This window comes from Haemaphysalis longicornis, unplaced genomic scaffold (genome assembly GCF_048455015.1).
Source record: "Haemaphysalis longicornis isolate Haplotype H1 unplaced genomic scaffold, Haemaphysalis longicornis Haplotype H1 scaffold_1, whole genome shotgun sequence".
Taxonomy (NCBI): Eukaryota; Metazoa; Arthropoda; class Arachnida; order Ixodida; family Ixodidae; genus Haemaphysalis; species Haemaphysalis longicornis.
The window spans coordinates 324875617-324899787 of NW_027526203.1; the positions used below are offsets into that span (position 1 = coordinate 324875617).

The 24171-nt window shown below is 45.2% G+C and overlaps 1 protein-coding gene across 10 annotated transcripts in view; it reads left to right on the plus strand.

The window, feature by feature from the left end:
* LOC144151690 (uncharacterized) overlaps positions 1–24171 on the plus strand; it is a 69663-nt gene that overhangs the window by 18709 nt on the left and 26783 nt on the right. For all 10 annotated transcript variants that reach the window (XM_077682870.1, XM_077682831.1, XM_077682823.1 and 7 more), the window contains 5 exons: positions 11325–11409; positions 12637–12804; positions 14543–14629; positions 19007–19101; positions 20723–20839. In XM_077682870.1, the coding sequence (XP_077538996.1) occupies positions 11325–11409; positions 12637–12804; positions 14543–14629; positions 19007–19101; positions 20723–20839 (552 nt within the window). The remainder of the gene's footprint in view (positions 1–11324; positions 11410–12636; positions 12805–14542; positions 14630–19006; positions 19102–20722; positions 20840–24171) is intronic.

The following is a 24171-nucleotide window of genomic DNA, read 5'->3' on the forward strand; positions in this document are numbered from 1 at the left end:
GGAGGTCACTGTGTGAAGAAATCAGGTCCTGAGAGATGCATTTTAAAAATCTATATACACTGACCACCACTGTGGCTCATTGCTGTGCTTACACCAGTAGTGCTAATGTAGTTTATGGTTTTTGCTGCCTGCTGCAGATGCTGTATTTTTGACTGGTTACAAGAAAGAAATTTCTATGTATGAAATCTTGGTACCTGTCAATCTGCAGTTGCCTACAACAGTGCATCTTGATGTGCAGGTGTAGCCTTGGTATCATTAACCTCCAATTTGGGGTCCAAAATTATCAAGGTGTAAAGCACCCATGTGTGTAGTTTAGGAAAGTGCATAAGGGTGGCTTTTTATGTGCTTTTGTCTTAGAAATGAGGAGCAAAGGGGATGGGAAAGACTGTAAGGGATAATGTGAGTGATAAGTGCATTTCTCCCCATTCTGTGAGCTGCCACTTTCCTGCATTGGAGAGAGTTGGCTGGTGTGAGGCAGAAAAAGTGGCCAACACAGTGTGTGTGCCATCAAAGTACTTACAGCAGCTGTCTCTCCTTGATGTGTATTATTGCCTGCTGCACAGGTCACCTCAACAACTCCAAATATTTATAGTTGTAGACCAACGGGATGCGAAAATATGAAACAGGACGTGGGAAATTTAAGAATGTTTTGTGAAGGCCAGATGGTAGAGCGTTTCAGGTACACTTCAGGAGTTCTGTTGCCAGACTTCAGTATTGTAACTGTGCCTCGCACTAGGAAAGAAATTCACATTTTCACGTTCCCATTACACTTGTCCATGTCAACCTCTGAGCCAACAAACGTGGATGAAAGTGCTTATTACGACATGCATAGAAGAAGCGTGTTTCCGTCTCCAAAACGCCGTAACACCAAAACTTCCGGTGACGTCACACAAAAATAAAAAACAAAAAACAAATACGCAGAAGCCGTTTATGCATTAAGTAGTAATAAAGATACTCATAAAAAGTAAAAATATTGCTGCATGTGTAAGCATTTGCATCGAAACGTTTCACGCATTAACGAAAGTGGGGCGGATGCGCCACGAGCGCCTACTAGTGGTAGCAGCAGTTATAAAAAAAAAAAATAATAATATAATAATAAACAGCTCGCGAGTGCGATCATCGTACAGGGGGCGATGGCGCGCTGCTTGTGTTTACATTCTCGAGTGACAATGGTTGTGATGGTTGTGATCGCATTGTTGTTCAGCAGTATGCCAAGCTTTTCACGTGGACCATTTCAGTGCGGTTTCTTGCCCCGAGGCCCGTCGCCGAACCTGTAATTATCAATGTAATTATTAAGGGTATTTACTAATTAACAGTGAGCGGTAGCGGTATGGTAAAAATGCACACAGACTGCCTTCTATGCGAGTTGTGAGCCGGGAAAGCTGCTTGGCGTTCCGAGTAGACGGAACGATATAAGCAAGGGCTTTCTCGAAATCCCCGTCACCTTATCTTCGCTTGATAAAGAGCGCATCCTGCACCTGTAGTAACTATTTTTAGTCAAGTTCACGAACAAAAACACAGCCTCCGAAAAAGTTGTAGTTCTGTGTATTTTATTTCTGAAATGCAAGGGCGGAAAGTACATTGCACGATTTCTTTCTCAGCCAGCTAACAAACGGTGATATAATCGCTGAGTTGGGACCATTTTTGCAGGGGCCGTGCTCACATTTCTCGAAATTTCTATTTCCCCAGAACGCGTATGTGTCAAAATTGGAAGGCTAGCAGCAAAAGCAGATAAAGAGAGCGTTAAAATTAAACTGCACCTGTTGACTGTCATTTGCGAACGGTTTTGTTTATTGACCGTACCATCTAACAGTGGTTCAGAGACCAGAGTCACGTCACTTTGTTGGTACAGTGTAGGGTACGGGGCATCTCATAGCACCATTCCCTAGTAGGCTGCATTGCAGGTGCTTAAAATATAAATTATAGCCTACATCTGAGAATGTATTTCCCAAAACCTGTGTCACCGAAATCATGCAGGTGCCACTGACAAAACTTTTTTCACTTATTCTCTACAACTCCAATGCCGCTATCTACCACCAGCTCAGCTCCAATTTCTAAAATTTCAGTAATTGGCGACAGTGCCAGTGTTTCAGTAAACTACTTATGTACTTTATTGCCGCTTTCCAGTTTTTGCTACAATTTGCGTAGACTTTTTGTCCCATTAATTGCAATTTTTGAGGTGAAGATGTGTGCTAGCAGTCCCTTTTTCTTATATTGATTTGATCAATCGTGTGGGGACACAAACAAAAAAAAAAAATTGCACTTTCTAGCCACCTAATTGCATAGAGGTGATTCCTGTACAAGCTGGGTCAACTTTTCAAGAGTAGTCACACGCCAGGAGCATCTTCTAGTGGTAACAAGGGCCGAGCACCAGGCTTGTACCTATTTTCTCAATAGGTGCCCGGCACCACCAAGGCACATGAATGCACATGGTGACTTCCACAGCAACGTTGCACACTCTACTCAGTAACCGCCTGTGGTAGGACATGCCGCCAGACTCTTCCTCCCTTCGGCAATGCGGTGTTGTAGAAGGCCGGGGCCCCACCAGATTGACAAAGGTCGGAAGCCCCTCGCAAGGGTAAAGGCAGCTTTCCAGGCGTGAGTTATCCTTTCAAAAGTCCGCACTCGACCAGGGACACCTGTACCCATTAAAGAAACCAGTGGGTGCCCGGCGGTGCGCAGATTCGAACCCAGTACTTCCCCCATATGAGGCAAGTGCAGTACCTCTGAGCCATCGCTGATGAGGCATAGCCACATTCCGTTTCTGCAGTGCACTGCAGAAAAGTTGTGTCCACGTAATCCAGGAACACACTGACCGCCAGACTCATAGGCTTTTCTGCAGAGGGTTTTCTGACACCAGTGCTTAAGGGAGTTGCAGACTGCCTCTGTATTAAGTTTAAAAGGCAAAACGAAAATGCACAATCCCCATGAAAACAAGGTGAAAGTGATGCTGTATCTTCATAAGCCGTCGCACAACATAAAGAAAATTATTTCATGGCGCAGTGTTCGAGTAGTGTTTTCCGCACCATGAAAGCTGTCCAGGCTGTGCACGCAAAGGTGATGGTGGAGGTGTGGGTCCTATACAAAAATTACATTGTTGTGTTCATGAGAAGCACCAACTTCACAGTCTCAAGCACTGGCATGTTCTCTCACTGCGGCTTCATGGCTGTAAACGAGGTGTGCTTGAGAAGCAGCGGCTTTACAGCCCGAGGGCCTCACATGAATCCATTCCAGCGTACTACATAAGTCTGCAATTCTTGCCATAGCCTTCTAGTCAGAAGCAACAGCCCACCTCTGCAAAGGAGCAACATTAGCACCTCGAAGGACTGACATCAAACCATTGCAACCTGCTGGGCAACCGGTTCCTATTCTTACTGCAGCTGTACAGCCAGAATATTCTTGAAATGCAGCAACATGAAGCGCTAAGGTCCTGAACTATTCTGATATGCCGCATCATTTTCTATTCTTACAGCAGCTGCATAATCAGATGCAACTGTGCATGCTTGAAAATCAGTGACACATCACTCTAAAGCCCCTCCAACTCGTCATAGTTGCTAGAACAATAATAACTTCCAAGTGTATGGAAGAGGTGTTGAATCTAAACAAACTAAATATTTATGGGAAGTCTCTGAAAAAATTGTCCCACTCGGTAGAATAATGGCTCTATCGTTGTAAGGGGACGCTGGACACCTGACTGTTTGCCAATACACTTTGTAAACTCCTTTGTAAAAATTTATACTCTACTGTTAAACTACACAAGCACCAAAATGTAATCATGAAACTCCAGCCATCACTATGAAGCACAATTTCAAAAGCACATCTTTATTGCTCACGAAGGTCATTTTACAAACTCTGAAGAAAAATAAAGGAAAGATAAACTGCTCGGTTCATTTCTCAGAAATGCACTGCACAATTCCAAAATAACTTTAATAGCTGATGACACTTCAGACAGAATCCAACACTGCCAACAAAATAACGGCAATTTGAGATCAGTACACCCTTAGTCGGCCCCTTTGATGCCACTTTCATTAGCAACGGGAACAACGAACCAGCAGCGTAGCAGGCATAATGAAACACTGCGTGTAAGTGGATTTTTAAAATCAATTTATCAAAAACACGTGAAGTGATGCCGCGGGGCCACATACTTTCAGCTTTCTGCAATGACGGGGTCCAAATCCAGCAATGCCTTTGGTTCCTTTTTCATAACTTGTAAAGAATACTACTGTAGTGTCCTGTGTAGTGGCGCTGTCATCCCGTACTCCAGAAACACAGCCGCGTGTGGAAATTGCGGCACACAAAACTGACAACTGTCAACCTCCGTAGCCCGCGGTTGAACCTGCTTCACGTGTGGCCGCCTCGAGGTCACTTTCAACAGTACTGTCGAAGTTTGCGTCGCGGGTGTGGAAGAGTCGCCGAAATTGTTCCAGAGGAAGACGCTGAGAGTGTCATGAACATTCTTACTGTTCACACTGATAATTAAGCGTACGGGTGTCTACTTTGATGTCGGGGTTCAACCTGTTTCTCTGGCATCACCCCGGCACATCATAAAATTTTTAGTGGACACTGACTCAGCTGTATCGATAATGGGAGAACAAAGCTTTCAAAACCTGTTCAGAGACCACGCCGAGCTGAAGAAATCGCAACTAACATTACTGGATTTTTCACGTCGACAAATTCCTGTGCGTGGACAGTTCCCTGCCCTCACTGTGCACAAATTGGAAACAGCTGTAGTGACTTTTCACATTACCCAAGTGGAACATCACTTCTGGGTATTGATGCCGTACAAGCTTTTGGCCTCCAGATTGTGGGCACAGAATTACACTGCCTTACTGTGGCCAAACATTGACACAAACCAAGTAAAACGTTGACACAAGGCCCCAAAATGCTACGCCCCGAAATGCATCCACAGCACTCAAACAAGTTGTCACCGCCCACCACGAAACCACGCGAGTCTGAAGAAATAGTGTCTCTGGTGACGTCTGTACGTCAAGATGAACTGAGACAAGTGACAGTGGAGGATAACACTCTACGAGAAGTTTCCTGTTACGTGCAGACATCGTGGCCGCCCCGCAAGAATCAGGCACCTAAGCTGACTCCATACTATGAAGCCCCAAAGGAGTTGACAGCAGTTGATGGCATGCTCTTCCGTACTAAGCGCATCGTAGTTCCTGTCAAGCTCACAGCAACTTTTGTCCAGCTGGCTCACAAATCCCACCCTCGTATCGTGAAAACCAAACAATGCCTACAAGAGAAGTATGATGGCCAGGGTTAGTCAAACATGATGAAACAGCTATCTGCAGTTCCGTTTGTCAGCACGCAGAAAAAAGTGCCAAGATCTCACCCACACCACTTCAGCCAATTCCTCTTCCTGACAAACCTTGGGACAAGATAGCTATTGACGTTGTTGCTCCTTTTCAGCGTGCACCTGGGGACTACCGATTTGCCATTTAAGTAGTTGATTATTTTTCAAAATGGCCAGAAGTGGCTTTTTGCACTGACGCTACCACTCACACGGTGACGAAGTTGCTTCTAGCACTCTTCGTACGTGAGGGTTACCCTACTGAAATAGTGTCTCTTCATGGTCGACTTCACATCAAGGGAATTTGAGTCCTTCCTTGAAGACCGTGAATCAACCACATCTTTTCTGCCGTGTACAACCCACAGGCAAGTGGTCTCGTTGAGATTTGATCGTATACTGAAGTCATACATTCAACTGGCTCTGCTCGAGCAGCGTCCAGTGAAGGAAACTGTGACCGAGTACTTGGGAGTATACAGAGCCACCCCTCGCAGCACCACCGGTCTCTCCCCGGCCGTTCTTCTACATGGCCGACACATGAGAACTTCTTTGGACGTCATTGGTCAGCTGACAGCTGACTTCAGCACAAATCCTTCACGGGAGATGAGCCCGCTAGGAAAAAGAGTCCCAGAGTGTGAACGAAAAAGTAAGGCATACGCTGAGCAACAGCGAGCTGCAAGAGTCCCCAAGTTCCTAGTTGGCACCTACATACGAGTGAAGAAACCAGTTCCTGGGCCAGTTCCTGGCTCCAAGTTATGGACCACTATTAAAAATCCTCAAAAAAATTGGCCGCTGGTCCTTCTATCTGGAAGACGGTCTAACTTGGAACGCTTCACAGCTATCAGCGGTACCAAAAGAGGCATCACCAGGGCAAGAAACTAAGGACAACTCTTGCACGTACAACATGCCCCTGTTGACGGACTACCAAAGTACAGCTGCACCATCGAAGACTTGGATCACTGCACCTGGGGGTCCGCCACAAACACATTCTGCGAGTTCATCCGCAGATCAACTTGAGTCTTCACGCGCTGTACCATCACATGTGCCACCGAGCCCACCACAGCCGCAAGGTTCGCAGCCACAAAGTCTGGCTCCAGGCTCTGGCACTGAGTAGTGCAGTGTACCGGTAGAGGGAAATGGACTCAATGCCAGGGCCACCACCTGACCGGCCCAGGAGAAATCGCAGACCTCCAGTGCACTTCCAAGATTACATGCAGTGATTCGACAGCTGTCAGGGCTCATACAGACAGTGACTGTATTGGTGATTTCTGCACACAAACAGTGACCGTATTGGTGATTTGTGCAGACAGGACTGTCTAGTCTAATGATTGTTTGTTCCCCGGGAGGGAAAGATGTAGTGGCTCGCAGAAGCACCAGGTGCCACCATATTATCCGTAGATGCCAACATGTGGCACCACCTCTGTAATATGCGTACACACACACACACACACACACACACACACACACACACACACACGCACGCACACACACACGATGTGCAGTGTAGTGCATCTGTACAGCCGACATAACTACTTATGCTTACGAACAACCATAGTCCATAGCAGTCATGAAACACTCTATATAACGCCAGCGCATTTGATTACCTGAACAATATTCGCGCTCGTTCATAGTGCTTTGTTTGTAAGATACGCAGTCTCAGACGATTGTGTACAGGATAAAAACGCATCGTTGCTCCGATTGTACTACCACCCAGAGCAACCTGCGAAACCACTCCGTAAAGGATACCTTCCGTTGTCATTAGAGTGAACTAGAATGTGAGTTGTAACACCAGCTACGTAGGCCTCACGTTTAACGTCGGGTGAGCCCATGTTCACAGCCAGAAAAAGAACCCTTGTAGCTTGTCACCACTGCTGTCGTAGAACAAAGCCACTCAAATTCCATCAGGGAGATTTTACACAGACACACATCACACCAGCAACAAATAAAGCCAGGACGTTCTCGGCAGGAGATAGGTGACGAAGATACGAGTAAAAACAGCCCACCACGACTTCCTCACGCACAAATGACGACTTGGCAAGACACACACGGCGCAGACGACTTTAGAGCCTTATGATGTACTACATTCGTACAGTTCCTACACAAACTTCGTGGGACGAATCGCACACATCAGAAAACGCCATTGTTTCTTTTTTTTTTTTTTTTACGGGTGCTTTCTACCACTAGTGCCACTAGTAGGCGCTCGTGGCGCATCCGCCCCACTTTCGTTAATGCGTGAAACGTTTCGATGCAAATGCTTACACGCGCAGCAATATTTTTACTTTTTATGAGTATCTTTATTACTACTTAATGCATAAACGGCTTCTGCGTATTTGTTTTTTGTTTTTTATTTTTGTGTGACGTCACCGGAAGTTTTGGTGTTACGGCGTTTTGGAGACGGAAACACGCATAGAAGAAACCACATGTGCACATTTAGTTCATTGTCATCCATTGCGCTATTGTACAGGACATAGCCACATGAGCCTAGAGGATAGTACTTCTACATTGCTTCAATAAGATCAGCAAACGATAGTGCAGTTTCTTTTTCAAAAACTTAATTTATAGCTTTATTATTCAGAGCAGCAGCAAGATTTGTGTCCACGGTCGGGGAGTGTGGGGCATGGTCATGCGTGCACGACATGTTGGGCTGAGCTGCCGGTGCCACCTGCGCCTCCCTTCCTTCGTTTGTTCTGCGCTCAGTCACTACAGTGTGCTATGCCTCACTTGCGTCCGGGTCGGGTGTTGGTGTGTAAAATGTCACCAAATGATGCTAGGAAAAAGAGCAAGCAAAATATGTTATTCAAATGCTAATTTCGTAGCTAGTGAGGCATCTCTTCTTCCGACTAGTGTCGACAGCGCCGCAGGAAATGCAATCGAACCCCGCGATAACGAAATCCCATGAGTATGAAATTCCCGCTGCAAAGAAATATTTTCGGATCCCTGGCAAACATCCATAGACGCCCGTGTTTCATATCTCGTGGCAACGAAATGTCTTTGGAAAGCGATCCCGCGTTAAAGAAATTCGCTACAAATCTGGTGGGCACTTTACCTTCCCATTGAAGGGTAACAGTGGCCAAAAAGTGTTCAGAGTGCTCAAATGCACTTTTTCGGGCTGAAAATGCGTAAACTTTTGCCACAGCACGCTTGCATGGCCGCTGCCATTATTGTTTACAAAATAGATCGTGCAGCAGATGGCTGTGGAGGCAGCCTTGCAGCGACACCCCCAGGGGGCGACACATGGTGACGCACAACGCGGCTTTGGCACGCCCACTACCGCTGAACAGTGGGCGTGCGTTTGGGGCATGTGCAGCAATCGGCACGTTTTCTCTTAGTAAGACGCCCCTGTCAGCCCAAAAGTGGAAGTTTTTATTCCTACAAGATAAGGCAGCCATCATCGCCCAAGTCAGTGGCCCAAGTGAAGGACGTAGGATAGCGCCGATGAGTTTGGAACAGCCTGCAGCTCGCTCTACCATTTTGAAAAGCAAGCACGCCACTCTAATGGTGCACATACACAAAACAAAACGGTGACGGCTGTGGCCGTTCTGTACATGAAGATAGCGGTGCTCACTTAATTTTGTGAACAGCATTGGAACACTGAGGTGGTGCCACTGTCTGGCAAAGTTCATCAACAGAAGAAGCTGGACTTCGCTTGCATGCTCAGACATACTTGGTGCTGAGGGCCAAGGAGAAAAACATGCAGAGAAGGCGAACCTGCGGGAAGTTTTGGATATGCGGACACGATCCCATCGTCCTTAGGCGTGCGCGACGACTAGCAATGAACCACTTTCTTGTAGTGTGAGAGCTGAGCTGTGAAGTTGCAGCAAGGTAAGGCTCGCAAAGTAATATAACCGACTTTGGAAATAAATTTTCGGCTTGTGGCCGATTTTCCTGTCATTTGTTTCATTCTCACGGCAATGAAGTTCCCGCAAAAGCAAATGTTTTGGCTTTCCCCGACGGTTTTGTTATTGCGGGGTTCGACTATTCAGGTTGTTTTTGGTGTCCTTAAAAAAAGTTATGGTCCTCCTCTGCTCAGACAGTGGGGTATTATTGCAGTAGTGCACTCAGGCGCAGTGATCGCTCACGCTCGGCTTTCTTGATCCCCCCCTTTCCCCCGCTTTTTGGTGTCTTGTTGGGATGTAGCATTTGCTAACACTGGGCTTTCCATAACTTTTGTGAACAACATGCACGCTTATGCACGGCTCCTTTTTTTTTTTGATACGTGCTGCGCTTTCCGCTTTGTGTGACAAACTGTCTATACCGCTCAGCAGCATAATTCAGTGCTTCTTTTTTTCTTTTTTCTTTTCTTTTTTTTTTTTTTTTAATACATACTGTGGGGATTTTTCGAGCTCAGAGGTTGGAACGCCAGTGGTGGCAGCAGTGTCATGTCCTTAATTTTAAAGAACCTGCTGTTGGTAATGGTTGTAGCCTGTAGCAATGAAAGAGATGAAATCGAGCACGGTTATAAAGCAGCGTCATCAATCAGATTTCATATAATTTGTTGGAGTCCATGTGCATCAGTACACAGTTTGTGGCCATTATGCAGCATCACATGAAAGTTTGGAAGGCACAAGAAATCGCAAATTACTTTTATAACTTCGCCGTGAACTAAATATTCATCAGAACACTGTTAAACTTGGTACGGTTTTCAAGAATAGCTTCTAGCTGTCAAATGTGTTTTGTAGTAGCAATATCAGAAGCATATACTCCTCTACTTATATTGCTATGTGTTTTCTTGGGGAGTAATTCGAATAACAGCCTCTCCATGAATTCACTCTTTGTTAAAAAATGTGAAAGTTGGCACCTTGGCAAAATTGTATCAGCAACAAAGCACGGTTTATTTTATTTTCAAATACTTGCACTAGCGTGCAAGAGAACAAAAGCCTACCTCCATGGAAAGCTGCTGTCGTACATTTGTACTGATGGGACTTAACTGCAAGGTTTTATTTCGCTAATATGCATTATTGCATTTTTAGGGTTGTTCGTTTTCGGGTAAAACCCGCTTTTACCTGATTCTTACACCTCGGATGTGTTTCAGGAGATTTGGGTTAAGCCTGATTTCGACCCGAATGGACCTTTTTCAAAGTAGTGATCTGCACAATTGTGGGCTGACAGTTCGCCGTTCTCAACCCGTACTTGCTGGAAGCAAGCCCTGCAAACATAGCTTTCAAACTCGTTGATTATTGGCATGACTGCCGCTCGCTACCCCAGGTTGGCAAATGCTGCACTGACATTTTAGCTAACAGAAGCTGTGATGTCGAGAGAACTTCCTCCCTGCTGAGATACATTCAGCGAGCGGACAGATCTCGAATGGAGACCGACATGTTGGGCATGCAGATAATGTATTTAAAGAAGGATGTGTAAAAAAATCGATGACCAGCTTTTTGTAAATAAAATGTTTTATCTCTTTGAGGTTATCAATGCTCTTTACTGTTATCACTACTGATTCTTTAACAAAGGAACACATATTTTCCGAGAGTACTTCCAATCATGGCGGATTTTTCTCGACTTTGATTTCTTTATTCCTCTATCATACAAAAATGACAATCACTTCATTCGGCGCTATAAAAAGCGAATCAGAAATGGGAAATGAGGGGCTCGGTGAATTAAGACAAAATAAGGGTTGGCAGTCAAGAAAACCTCGGAAAGCAAAGGGGGAATGCGGTAGGTCATAGAAACAGATGAATTTTTTGAGTCAAAAAATTGGTGAAAAAATGCCCGCCGGGTGGGATCCGAACCCACGACCTCCAGAATACCGGTCTGGTGCGATGACCACTACGCTACCGGCGGGGCTGTTTCCCCACCACTTTTTCGGGTATTTAGGTTAAGGTATTTTTTTGTTTCCTGCACTTGGGGGTGGTAGCCAGCGCCACTCGCACTACTCGGGGTGAAGGGGACCTTCTTTTTAACCCCCGGGCCGTGACTCGAGTGTCTACGACATGATTCGCTATATATATGTAATGTGTGTGTGTTTTTTAATGTCCTTTAGCTAGTACCACATGTGCGGGGCATGACATGTCATTCACCCTTGCAGGAACAAAATTCGTGAGGATGCGCGATGTGCAATCGAGGCAGCTGTGATGCCTGCCTTCATGAAGCTGAAAGAATTTGTGGAACAGGTGTGTGAAAATTTAATTTCACCTTTTCAGACTTCCTGGTATAGATTGTTGCTCGCAATTCTGAATTAACATTTTTTTGTTTGTTTGTTTAGCAATCCACATGTGCAATAGGGCCAGAAATTTGCATAAAAACTTTAAGGAGAAGAGGGACCAGTTTCACTTAAAGGGACTGAAGAACAAATAATTTCTCGTTTTAACTGTGGGATGAGGCCTTTCGTAGCTCTTTAGCTTTTTGTTTGGTGAAAAATTATGCCTACTTTGTTCAAAAATAATTCTTTACAAGCACCTTTGGCCATGCCTGAGCGAACAGCTCCCCTGCAATGCTGCCACATGGGAGGTGCAACAAATATTCGTGCCAGGGTAGTGGTCAGTGAGGTTGACAGTTGGCCCAGCAGTGTTAGCGATTGCGTCATTCACAAATGCTGGCAACAAGCGGGGACCATGGCTATTACGTTCATGTGTAGGAGTTGTTTCACGGCATTTGTACACCAAGGCAAAACGTTTGACCGAAATTAAAAAAAAAAAAAAAAAACAAAGGGTCTGTTAGCAATGATACCGTGATAACTTGATTTATAATGCTTACCAAGGAAGTTAGTTTCTTTTGAACTTTACGGGATTAGCAGAAGTTCCAACATACTTGATGTAACATTTTAAATGTCCATACTTTTTCTTTTTTAAGGGTTAGCCAAGGTTTACCAATCCTGTTTCATATCTGTGCTTCGGGACACCACAAATTGTAATGGGGAAAAATGCACCTGGCGGTGATACTTATTCTCACACGTTTGGTATTTTCTACATCAGTAGATAGCTGCTGCTGCTGCTGCTGCTTTGAGGGATTTACTTGCAACTCACAGCACTGGAATCTACTGAAATAGGGTAACTTTTTACGCTTTTAACACATGTGCAAAGGACCAAAGTAAAGCTTTTCTTTTATATTGTGGGCTCTTATTGGTTATAGCACAACAATGTGCGACTAATATGTTGTACGATGGGCTGCCCTGTTTCTACATCCTTTGGCGCTCTTTGCCCTCAGTCTGCCTTGCGTCATAAAAATCCAAACATCATCATGCCCTGTTTCTAGGCTCTTCTAGGCTATTTAAAGTTAAAGTTAAAGATCCCCAGGTGGTCAAAATTAATTCGGAGCCCTCCACTTCGGCGTGCCTCAGAGCCCGGGTGAAGCTTCATCACGTTAAACCACCTCCCGCCCCTTTTTTTTTATTCGAACAGGAGTACATGGCCCATCTGAGGCCTCAGATAGCAGCTACCTCCCTGCCTGATGGAGAGGCCTACTACAAGGAGTGCCTGCGCTACCATCTGGAGCTCGAGTTGAGTCCTTCGGAAGTGCACCAGCTGGGACTGAAGGAAGTGGAGAGGATCACCAGGGCCATGAAGGAGGTCAGAGCGCTTATCTCGGCAAGCATGTTATCTATTCGAGTTGGTTTGGTACACAGGCGCATTGGGAATACAGTAGGCACGATAAACAGAACTTCAAGGGACCGAAAAAATTAGTTCCTTTTAGCAGAAGTTCCGTTTACTGAGATAGATGTGTGAAAGTGCAAATTTATGTGTGCACACACTCTTAATACCATTGCCTGGAACTCGAAGCACTGAATGTAGCTGATAGTTTTTCAGAAAGCAAGAAAACTACAAGAGGTTTAGGCACTGAATTCACAAAGTTGATTTGGCAACAATGAGTCATTGTGCATTACAAAATGCGTCAATTATTTTTGTTGCAACTGCATCTTCACGGAGGCTAGAGGCCTCAACTTCGCAAGTGTATACGAGCCACCGAATTTAGAAGACGGCATCGTGGTAATGAAGTGCGAATGGCACCACGATCGCACGAATGAGGCGGCAGGGGCTTAGCCCTGTAACCTCGGCGTCTTGAATTGAGACCGAACAACTGGAACAAGAACCGTGATGTTGCATTCATTGCGCTAACACGGCTGACCACTAACGAGACGAGGCTCACGAGGTCAGCAAGACTCAACGAAAAAAACAAAAACGAAACAGCCGGAACTGTAAAAAGCTGATTCTCATGCCAATGGGATTCACAAGAAGTTCCAATTCTGGTTCCGTTTACACGGTGACGCGGAAATTTTAGTTCCGATTACCGAGAGTTTTTTTACATTGTCTGAACACAAAACCAACCAACTTACGGGCTACTGTTCCGTTTAAGCGGCAATTTTGTTTAAGCGATTTCCGTTTATCAAGAGTCTACTGTACTTGGCATAGGGATGGAAAAGAAAAGAAGGCAGTGAATACTCATAGACAGCTGAGTTGTGGGGTTGACAAGGAGGAAAGGAGGATAGAGGGGAAACTTTTAGGTGGGTCCAGCATTCATGAAAAAAAATAGTCAGGAAATGGGTGCGAGGGGGGAAGGTGCGGTTGCCTCTTTATGCTCTCCCCCTGTACTGATTTACTTTACAGGCCTGTGATATGATGAGCGAAAATTGGCATCAGTTAATTTTCTCAAGATTGCCGCATTTTAGTATTTCTTAATATGATTTTTATTTTCAAAATCAGTAAGTAAAAGCCGTTTGCACAAGGGACAGAACTGCCTTTGCCCTCATTAAACTAAAATTAAAACAAATAGAACAATTTTTGCATCAAGATGGCTTTTCTTGAATGTCTAGGGAGCTTCGAAAAGGGAAATACGTCAAGCGTTTAATTTCAGACATCAGTAGACAAAGTGTGAATGGAACCAGCTGAATGGAAGGAGGACCAGCTTGTCACCTTCCTTCACGCCACCTTCTCCTCGACTTGGAGGAGACCTCTCCTCTCCCCCCCCCGAGCTGACCTGCGGGGCGTGCGAGCGTTCTGCCGGGGAGTCGACTGGGCGAGTTGGTCGGAATCGGTTGGTTTGGGAGTGCCCACTCCCAATTACCCGATGACTGAGAACCTAGTTGGCTCCACGGGACTCTGATAATTTTTATGGGCTTGTATGTGGCTACTCTTAGATGAAACTGCCATCTGTTAGATTTGCATTCGATTTTACTGTAAGGTGTTCAGTAGTGTCGGAAATGAGCACATGTTTAATGAGGATATAGGGGGCTTGATTGGCGACTACTGTGGTGTCCATTGGGCTTAAACAGTGTAAGGCTGTAGGATTGTTCTCTCTACTCTTTTCCAGGTTATGAATTCTCTGGGCTCAAAAGACAGCCCCAAGGAGTTCACGGAAAAGCTTCGCAATGATACGTCGTTTTTGTGCGAGTCAAGTGTGAGTCTTCTGTTCTTGATAACCTACGTGCCAACTGCTTGGCACTGTAGGCAAAATCTCCTGGCCTCAAGCCGTTCATGAGCTACAGGTTATGACAGTGCCATGAACCCCAATTACTTTTCGATTTTCAGTTCTTACATTCTTTCATGGCAGGTTCAATGGTCGTTCCAAACTTTTCGTTGATGAGAAAACTCTTGTGCATTACCTCCATTGGGCAACTGGCAGGGAGCCAGAAATCCTTCATTGTTGGGGAAATTTTATTGAGGTGGACTTCGTTGTAGTGGGATCTGACTGTATTAATATTCAATGACAATATAATTCTACCTATGTTGGCCAACTTGTGAATACTTAGGTTCAGCACAAATGGAATTTAAATCAAATAGTCTTGAATAGCTGCAAAGCAAATTCAAATATCAAATTGAATAGCTAATTGAATATGAAATAGCAAAATTTTTGCTTAATTTAAAGAAGCTTCCTGAGAAGAAATAATGTACAAGCTTGAAACATTATCTGCGATTTTTGCTCTTCTCATTCCAACGTTACAGAAAATGCAGTGTTTTAACTGTACTATAAAATTTGTATGCACCCATTTAAGTATGGGGCTCGTTCTTTTGAGCTGTTTTCAAGTTGGGTTTGATGGGCTATGGCTGGTGTGGGCGATAAGTGGCACAGGGTTACCATTGTCTAAAGAGACCTCACGTGGTTTGGCGCTGACCCCTGGCACCATGTACCAACCACTGCCAAACCAAAGGATGCATGCTGTGTCGTACAGGCATGTCTATTAACCCCCAGGCCTATAATCGGTTAAATCAGGATGGTAAATTGGGCAAGTTGGGTTATATTCGTTTCGCTGAAATGTTGCTTTACCCCTTCTCTCATTCCCCATCTAGTGAAGCGCTGCTTCAACGAAATGCCCTAATTATTGCCGTTGCTCGCTCTCTCTAAAAATTGCCTGCGCGTCTCTATTCGTAGATCAAGAATTCATTTCAAAAAACAATTTTTTCTGAAGTGCCAGAATTGCTTTTTTTTGGTGGTGGGTGGTTAAGGGGAGAAAGCACTATTTTACCTTCACTTTCTTTCAGTCAGGCTGGGCTGACTTTATCTCTTTCACTTGTGTTCGACAGAAAACTTGCACGCTGTGTTGGGTGTACATAACCTTCATGTTCATCGGAGGTTCCAAGACTCATGGAAGATGGAAGCTTTTGGGGAGGGGAGTGTAGCTGCGTGTCAGTGCAGCTATAAACAAGCCAGGGCCTTTGCTCATCAGTGAGAGCTCACGATGGCCAAAGTAATGGGCAGGTGATCATGTTATGTGCGCCTACCAGGTTAGAAAAAGTGGCGGCATACGCAAGTCAATTAACACTTTCGTTACCGTGCTATTCAAAATCGTTCAATTTGAACGATACTTTGGGAGTGCCTTTTCATAGCATTCCAGGCGTTGCTCGAACAAGTAAAGCTGTTTGGAGTTAGATCAGAAAATGGCCTTTCAAAATCAGTTTTGTTTTCATTTTTGCAACGGAAACGTGATTTTTGACACGCGTTTGAATCACCTGGGTGTGGAAAAGGGGCGTGGTCATCGCGCGTCACTGCTACTAACGAAGAATGTGTGCCACTTGTAATTATTCTGCATCAGTGTTTGTTTTTTGTGATACGGGCATGAATGATGAACCAGCAAACAATTTTCGATCGTCAGGTTTGCACTCTGACAATAGTAATCCCAGAAATTGGCTGAAAATGTCAAGCAGTGGCTGTTTGCAAAGCTACTTTATGATTTTAGGCAGTTTTATTGCCTTTGCGCATGTTGTTCTAAGTTGTGTGGTAGTTCTACTTACCCCAGGACTATTCGCGAACAGTTTACAACAGGTTCGGTTTCGTTTCTGCATAGCAAAGTTCATATTTAGCGCTACTACGCAGTTACCCTACCTGCTACCTGCCATGGCGCCTGGAGCGTCCGCCACTGATCCCCGAACAAAGCATGCTGCTCCTGAGTTCACTGAACCCTAACCCGATTTCTGCAATAAGAACTTCAGGTGCAAGTAAAAAGATCACACCCTGTCATTGGCGGTTCCAGAGGGGGGCTCCGGATGTCCTGACCCCTCCCTTAATTTTTGAATTTGAACCTCCAAGAAGATGACCACTCAGGTCGCAGAAAAAGGTCAATTGAGGACTTGTATTCCTTGTATTTTTGCTTTCCCGAAATTTCCGTCAATAAATAAGGCTCCTCCTCCTCCTCCTCCTGCTCATCATCATCATCATCATCACTGATAGGAGCTGACCCCCCTCTCAGAAAAAGCCTGGATCCGCCCCTGCACCCTGTTGCCAGATATCTGTTCCGACGAGGACGGCGCTTCAAACCGGCCTTACACACTGCCAGCTGTTGGCCTTCCAGTTTCGTTTCCATACGAGGGTATCTCCGCGGATCTAGTGTTGCTGCTTAGTTGAACTGTCTATTCGGACGAAGTCTGCGATAAGTTTTTGGGCTGTTTCATTTCAAAAATGTTAGGTCGCGCTGCAATGGAGGAGGCTCGTTGTGCTGATGTTTTTTATCGCGCAACAGCTACTCGGCCAAAGTTAGCAGGGCACGATTCTAGCGCATCGCACCTCATTCCTGCCAGCAGGGCTACAATTGCAAGTCAGAAGATGATAATAAAGCTCAACGTTATGTTTTGAGAGATAACTGACCGTGAACGTCAACAAGCATCAACCACGGAGTTCCGTTTTCAACTTCATGCATATTTTTCCACATCACGTGCTTGTCTCAAATATTGTGCTGGCTGTAAATGCAAAGTCAGTCATTGGCAAGATGTTTTTACGTTACGTGGGGGCAAATTGGTGCCTCTGATAATGTGAAACCACCAGATTTTTTCCAACCACCCAAAATTGCACATTCTGAATTGGAGGTTGGGCTTCACCGCATGACTTGAGCACCGCACATGCTAACAATTTTTTTTATATCTGAAAAACTGTTCCGCGCACGTCGACATTTTTTGTAGGGCGTGTTTTTTAAATGTTTCCCTACAAAATGTATACAGGTGAACCTGGATGTAAAGAACCTCAGTGTAACGAATTCCTGGATTTAACGAAGTTTTTCAATTCCCCATTGCCACCCCCGTTGAAGCCCATGTGTTTGCGACCTTAATCTAACGAAGGCGTTGCGATGGGTAACCTTGATGTGACGAATTCTCTACGTTGGTGGGCCATTGTTTTTTGCTATTTTTCTGCAGAATAGGCTAGAGAAATGCACTAATGCAGCGAATTACGCCCGCACCGCACGTGTGAGTGCGAGTGCGGTGTGAGTGCGGTGTCGGTTAGGCGCTAGGCCTGCCAGTCGGCGTGCAGTTGCGCGTCGCCGCTGCTACCTGTAATGTCTGTTCTGCTGACAGTAAACTAACATTTTTGTCTTGTCAAGACAAACTCGAAATTTTAAATGCCGACTCCGCCGGCGAGAGCGAAGAACGTCGCCGCCTGGTAAAGTATCCCAGCTAGCAATCTCTCAACAGTTTTGAGTGCGTAAAAGAGCACCAAGTACGCAAAAATGCGCCCTTTCAGCATACGTTTGGTCCTTGAAACGCGTTAACGCACCGAAAGTTGTCAAAGGCAAAAGGGATACTCGAGTTACGTTTGCGCATACGGTGGTAAGTGTTCTTGCCCCTTTGGAGTGTCGTGTAGTGATTAAGCTCGTGGAAAAGTAGCAGGCGCAAATCACGCAGTTTTCCACTTCACCGTCACTGATGTCTAGCAGTCTGGTTTCGTTTTTCATTCATTCACGCAAGCTTTAACGGGAAACCTGCATGTAACGGAAACCTCGATGTAACTAAAAATTGTGAATTTTTGTCAACTTCGTTGTATCCAGGTTTAACTGTATTCTCATTTTTTTCTACTACGGGTGGTTTGTTTACACAACTCCTTTTTTATCATTTTTTTCGACATTTTGACAAAAATTTTGATTTTAATATTTTTTTCGCAAATATGATACATAAAAACATTTAAAAAACTGCTGTTATTGGAAAGGCCGTTAAATAATCTGCATTTTGTGTTCCTGTAATTAGTGCCTAACCAATTCTTTTAGCAGAAAAAAAATGTTTTCTTGGACCCCTAAAAATTGGTCAATTTTCCCGCCGTAACGAAAGAGTTAATTTTACTGATGTCCAGCAGGTTAGGCTTGTGGGTCTGCGACAAGTATCCGGAATTGGTAATTATTTGTGAATTCAAATAACATTATTAGCAAATTTGTTATTTGACTCGGATGCAAAGCTGGAAAGTTTGTTTACCCATCCCTGACTTTTATTTATTGTCTCTTCATTAGAGCTTTCATTGCAAGTTTTTAGAAATGTGCAGTTGATTGTACTGGCATAATATACCTTTTCTTTCCCACAGGAGGATATTATCGAGACTTATCAGGCTCTTATCTCTGAGGAAATCAACCCAAAGCTGCTGACTATTTTCCCTTCTGTGCCAAAATCTCCCCTCAGGTTTGTTTTCTTATTCAGGGGTGCCAAAAAAGCCATATACTTATCACCTTTTGAGGGCATCTGCGCCACAAAATTTGAATGTGCGTTCATGCTGTATTGGTTGCGGAATTAGGTAAAGGCCTGGCACAGCTGCACTCAACTGCACGGTCAGTCATATAGCGCTTCCAGGGCAGTTCAAGGCTCATACAACCTCAATAAAGTAACACGAGAACAATAAACTGAAATCATGATTCAAAAGTCTATAAACTAAATAAAAATAAAATGGAGGAAATGCCAGCGCTGGAATTGAACTTGCAACTTTTTTTTTTGCAAGGATGTTACCCATTTACCATTGCATTAGCCATACTTCAGAGTGCTAGCTCAGCCATAAAAACAATAACTGGACGTACAGGAATGTAGTCATGGACAAACGAAGTAAAAACATCAAAATATGAACCAAAACACGCAAAATCAAAGAATATGGATAGTGGTATATGTATAAAGGCACATTTTCAGTCTTTGTTACTGGGACAATTTCACTTGCACGGAAAGAAACCGCACTATTTGTGTGTTCCAATTCATATTTTTGTGTTTGCATTTCATTTGTCCATGACTGTACGTACAAGCTTCTAGTGGTAGTTAAGTGCGTACTTGGACAAAACTGTATGCCCTGCACATTGTTTAACTGGGTACTAGCAATTCGAAACGTCTGCAATCAGTGTGCGTTCTTGCACTGTGAAGAAATGTGCTTGGTATGTGTAGCAAAAGTTTGAAGCTACATACGCCTATGAGTAAAACCACTAAAGCGGTATTTTGACGCTAACCTTTGGACAAAACAGTGGCTTTTTATTAGATGTCTCGGTGCTTTTAACAGACCGGGGATTTCAGTTGTTGTTCTGACCTGTTTGTACGGTCTTTGTCAAAATTTTCTAGGCCATACGAAAAGTACATAGGCTGCAAAACATTCATTCAAAGTACAAGATTACCTCCCGAGCAAAGCTGAAACATTTTATGCCAGAGCACTGGACAGAACGTCGTTTTTACTTACTGTCATTAAAAATTTGGTCGGTAACGGGGGGGGTACGGCTTTTAAAAGCTTCTTTTAATTTTGAAGTAAACTCTGTGAAACTTGTCAGTCTTGCTGCTTTTTCCCACTGATTTCAAATATGTCTTTATTTTTTGTCAGTCAATTAGTTCCCAAGATAACTAGAGATAATTAATCATTTTTGAAGAAAAAAGTAGACAAGTCAGTGTCAGTCATAAAACTAATCTTTATATTTTCCATAACTATGAACCCTGGTGAATGCAATAAGAGAAGCGTTGTTTTGATGCACTGCTTGGAGCTAATTTTACAGCTCATTAAACTTTTGTGTTTGAAATGGGCATTTGAAATGGTAATTTGCCACTGGTGCCACCAAAGTTCAATTAACTGTAAAATTAGTTCCAACCGGTGCATCAAAAAACTGCTTGTCTTATTGCATTCACCAGGGTTCATAGTTATGGTGTTTATGCAAACCATATTATGGCTAGCCTCCAACTTGGCATTTTTACTTTATTTGTATTGTGTGTATTCAAAATGGGTCTTGATTATATCCTTGAATTGGTGCAAGTATTTTGAGTGTTGTTAATTAACGTCTTTCAGAATTCAAGCCCAGGATGCCTCCAAGGCTGGTGGGCCAGCTGCGATGTACATCCAAGGCACCCCTGATTTCTCGCGGCCTGGAATATTTTATGTCAATGCGGGGGACTTGACTAGATCGTAAGCCTGCTTACTGATGCCAGTTACTTTTTTAGTTAATGACATACAACTGCTATTTTGGAAAAAAATGTCTTAACAGGCGGGTCTCAAAAGTTTACACAAAACATGTGCTTGTCTCATGAAGGAGGGATTTCTTATTGAAAAGGTGTTAATATGGCATTATGCAAGCAGGTTATGTTGCTGGCTCTTTTTTTACTAAGAGGCATGTTCTTTCATTGTGAGGCACCGTATTAAAAAAAACTAACTAGCTGGGGACTCACCTGGGTCTGCTAGATGTTTTCCCGTTACGTTACCTTGTGTCTCTGTGCATGCACATAACCTTGTCAAACATAATTGCTACCAAAGTCGATTTAAATTTCAGCTGCCACAGATCTCAATTTAAGCTATCTTGTAAGTTCAATTCACAAAGTGTGTAGGTGGCATTAAAATCAGCTTTAGGAGATTTTGTTCTTCCAATGGAGGGAGCCGCTACCTGTCTACAGTAAAACCTCGTTATAACAAAGTTGCAATGGAGGTCGTAATAACTTCGTTGTAACCATTGGTTTGTTATAGCTAATGTCCATATCTTTCGACAATTAGCGAGCAAGAGAGGATGTACTCGCCAGCAAAACTACAGCAGCCTGCCACACGCACGCACGCACGCACACGCACACACACACACACACACACACACACACACACACACACACACACACACACACACACACACACACACACACACACACACACAAAGGCCGTCTCATGGAGAAAAACAAGCAAGGAATCGCTACTTTATGCACACCGAATGGCTCATCCCTGATCGATCAACAGCACACCAGCTGGAGGCTCACTTCGCAGAAAATAAGCCCATGATAGTTTTTTGCTGCGTCTTCAGGCGAATTATGGCTTTTTCAGCTGCAGCCACTATTTCAAGTTGTGGGGACCCCAGTTCCCCTAAGCTTCGTCTGTGAATGTTTTGGCGAGCTGGGATGCACTATTTTGGCAGCCGGCGCGTCACGTGAGTCGTGACCTCTTTGTGACCTCATGCGGCGCGCCGAGCCTGCCCGCCGCGAGCATCTGCGAGATGGCATGAGGGAAGGAGGACCTGCTTGTTGCTTTCCACCGTGCTGACCTCTCCCCAACAATTGGGGTAGACCTCCTCTCTCCTGAGCCGACGAGCTGTACGAGCGAGCGTTCCGCCAGTACGCTGCTCGGAGGGTCTGTCCTGACCGGTCGTAGTGGAAGCCCCCTCTTCCCGCAGCTGCGATGACAGATATCGGAGTCTGAGTTCCCGTGGTTTGAGCGAGCGCAAAGAGCACACCTCCCTGCGAGTGATAGTCATGTTGTCTGGTATGTACTCTGTATTGCTGGAGTCGGTCTACCGTGCGTGAGTACTCAAACCGAGGAGCGAGTCTTTGTATTCCGCTGGGGCTAGTGTACAGCTGGTAGTACTTTCTCTAGCGAAGCTAGCTGGGGCCCTCTTTTATCCTGTATGTGAGCCCACAAAGTCCGTGCTGTCATCGTGAGCACTACAGAAGAGGCAGAGAAGGTGTGCCGCATCCAGTGATTTTGCGGACGTCGGTACATCGGGTTTGCCAACATCAGGCTCCGGGCTGTCATCGACACATTCGTTACTGTCGTCATTGGACATCCCCGTCACCGCGCGCGCAATTTATGCCTCTGTTAGCTCCTGGGTCGTCACCGCGTCATCGTCGGCACTCATGTACCTGCAGAAGGTGTTGCAGCCGGGCACAACGCCAGCATCAAGAGAGAGGGAGAGAGAATAAACATTTATTTGAGTGTAAGTGCTGATGACAGGGCACTCGCCCGGTGGAGGGCATCCTGATTCCGGGATAAAGGCATCAAGAAAAGCACGCCACGACGCTAGGGCTTGGTCGCCCACGGCACCCTCAATGGTGGTGGCACCGAGGTCTTCACTGGGTAGCATTTCAGCTGGCGTACCCGCAAATTTTCCCGCCATTTTTTCACGGGGCTACCATGGTTGCCAGACCAGGACTGCCCTCCCCTTTACGGACTGCCTTTACGGGCCCCATATGTTTGTAGTACCTCCAGTGGGGACTAAGCGAGAGAAAAAAAACCCTGGCTCGAGCCCGCGGCGCGAGCGCCAGTGGTTTTCCCGCCATTTTTTCGCGGGGCTACCATGGTTGCCAGACCAGGACTGCCCTCTGTTGATTAGCTCGTAACATACATTCGTGGGTACTACAAACGTATTGGGGCCCGTAAAGGCTGCGGATCTGTCAACCCGCTCTGTTTACAAACCCCTGCGCGCTCGCGCCGCGGGCTCGAGCTCGAGCCAGGGTTTTTTTTTTTCGCTTCGTCTCCATGGGAGGTACTATAATATTTATATATACAATTTATATATATATATACAATTTTCATACAAACGTATGGGGCCCGTAAAGGGGAGGGCACTCCTGCTCTGGCAACCATGGTAGCCCCGCGAAAAAATGGCGGGAAAATTTGCGGGTACGCCAGCCGAAATGCTACCCTTCACTGTCACTAGCACTGCTGGCCAAATGAGGCATGCCAGAAGCAACTGGTGATTGCGTTTGCCGGTACAGCCATCCAAGCAGCCTGCAGCATGTCGATTGCCGTGCACAGGTTGATTGTGGTGTCTCGCTTCATGCTCATATTGAGCAGAATGCGGTTGATCACACACTTGCGGTAGCCCAACTTGAAGCTCGTGATAACCCCTTGGTCAAGGGGTTGCCCAGCTGCCGTTGACGGGAAGAAGCACAGCTCAATGTTCTTGAGCACAGCGGCAGTGTGGTGGGCTGTGCAGTTTTGCAGCAGAATCTGGTAGAACAAGGTGGTCTTATCCGCATTGAACAAATCCTTGAGACTACTTTTCTAGCAACTGTCTATCGTTCGTCTCCACCCACGTCAGTGCAGCTTTGCTGTCGACAGACTATGCTTCCCCGCTGACGGCCTTGCCGACGATGTCGGGGCGCTCCTTGAAGCGCTGCAGCCAGCCAGCACTCTCCACAAAATCGTTGTGCCCCATGATGCATGCGAAGTTCCTCTTTTTCCATTGCAACAGTGCCCCCTCACAGGAAGGCAGCTTGCTCGTGCGTTCAAAAACCACTTCAAGACTGCCTTCCCTTCAGCTTCTAAGGCGGGGGCTCGCAGCTTCTTTCTGTCATCTTTTACGTTCGACGGCACCGGTGACAGCTTCTTTGCTTCTCAAAATCGTTGGCTGCGCCGAAATCTTTGGCCACTTTTTTTCTTCTTTACACCACCAAACTCTATGGCTTTCAGCATAGCTGCCCTCTGCTCAACTGATATTGTCTTACGTTTGCCGTTATCGTTGTCCATCTCCTTTCTGGCGGTGG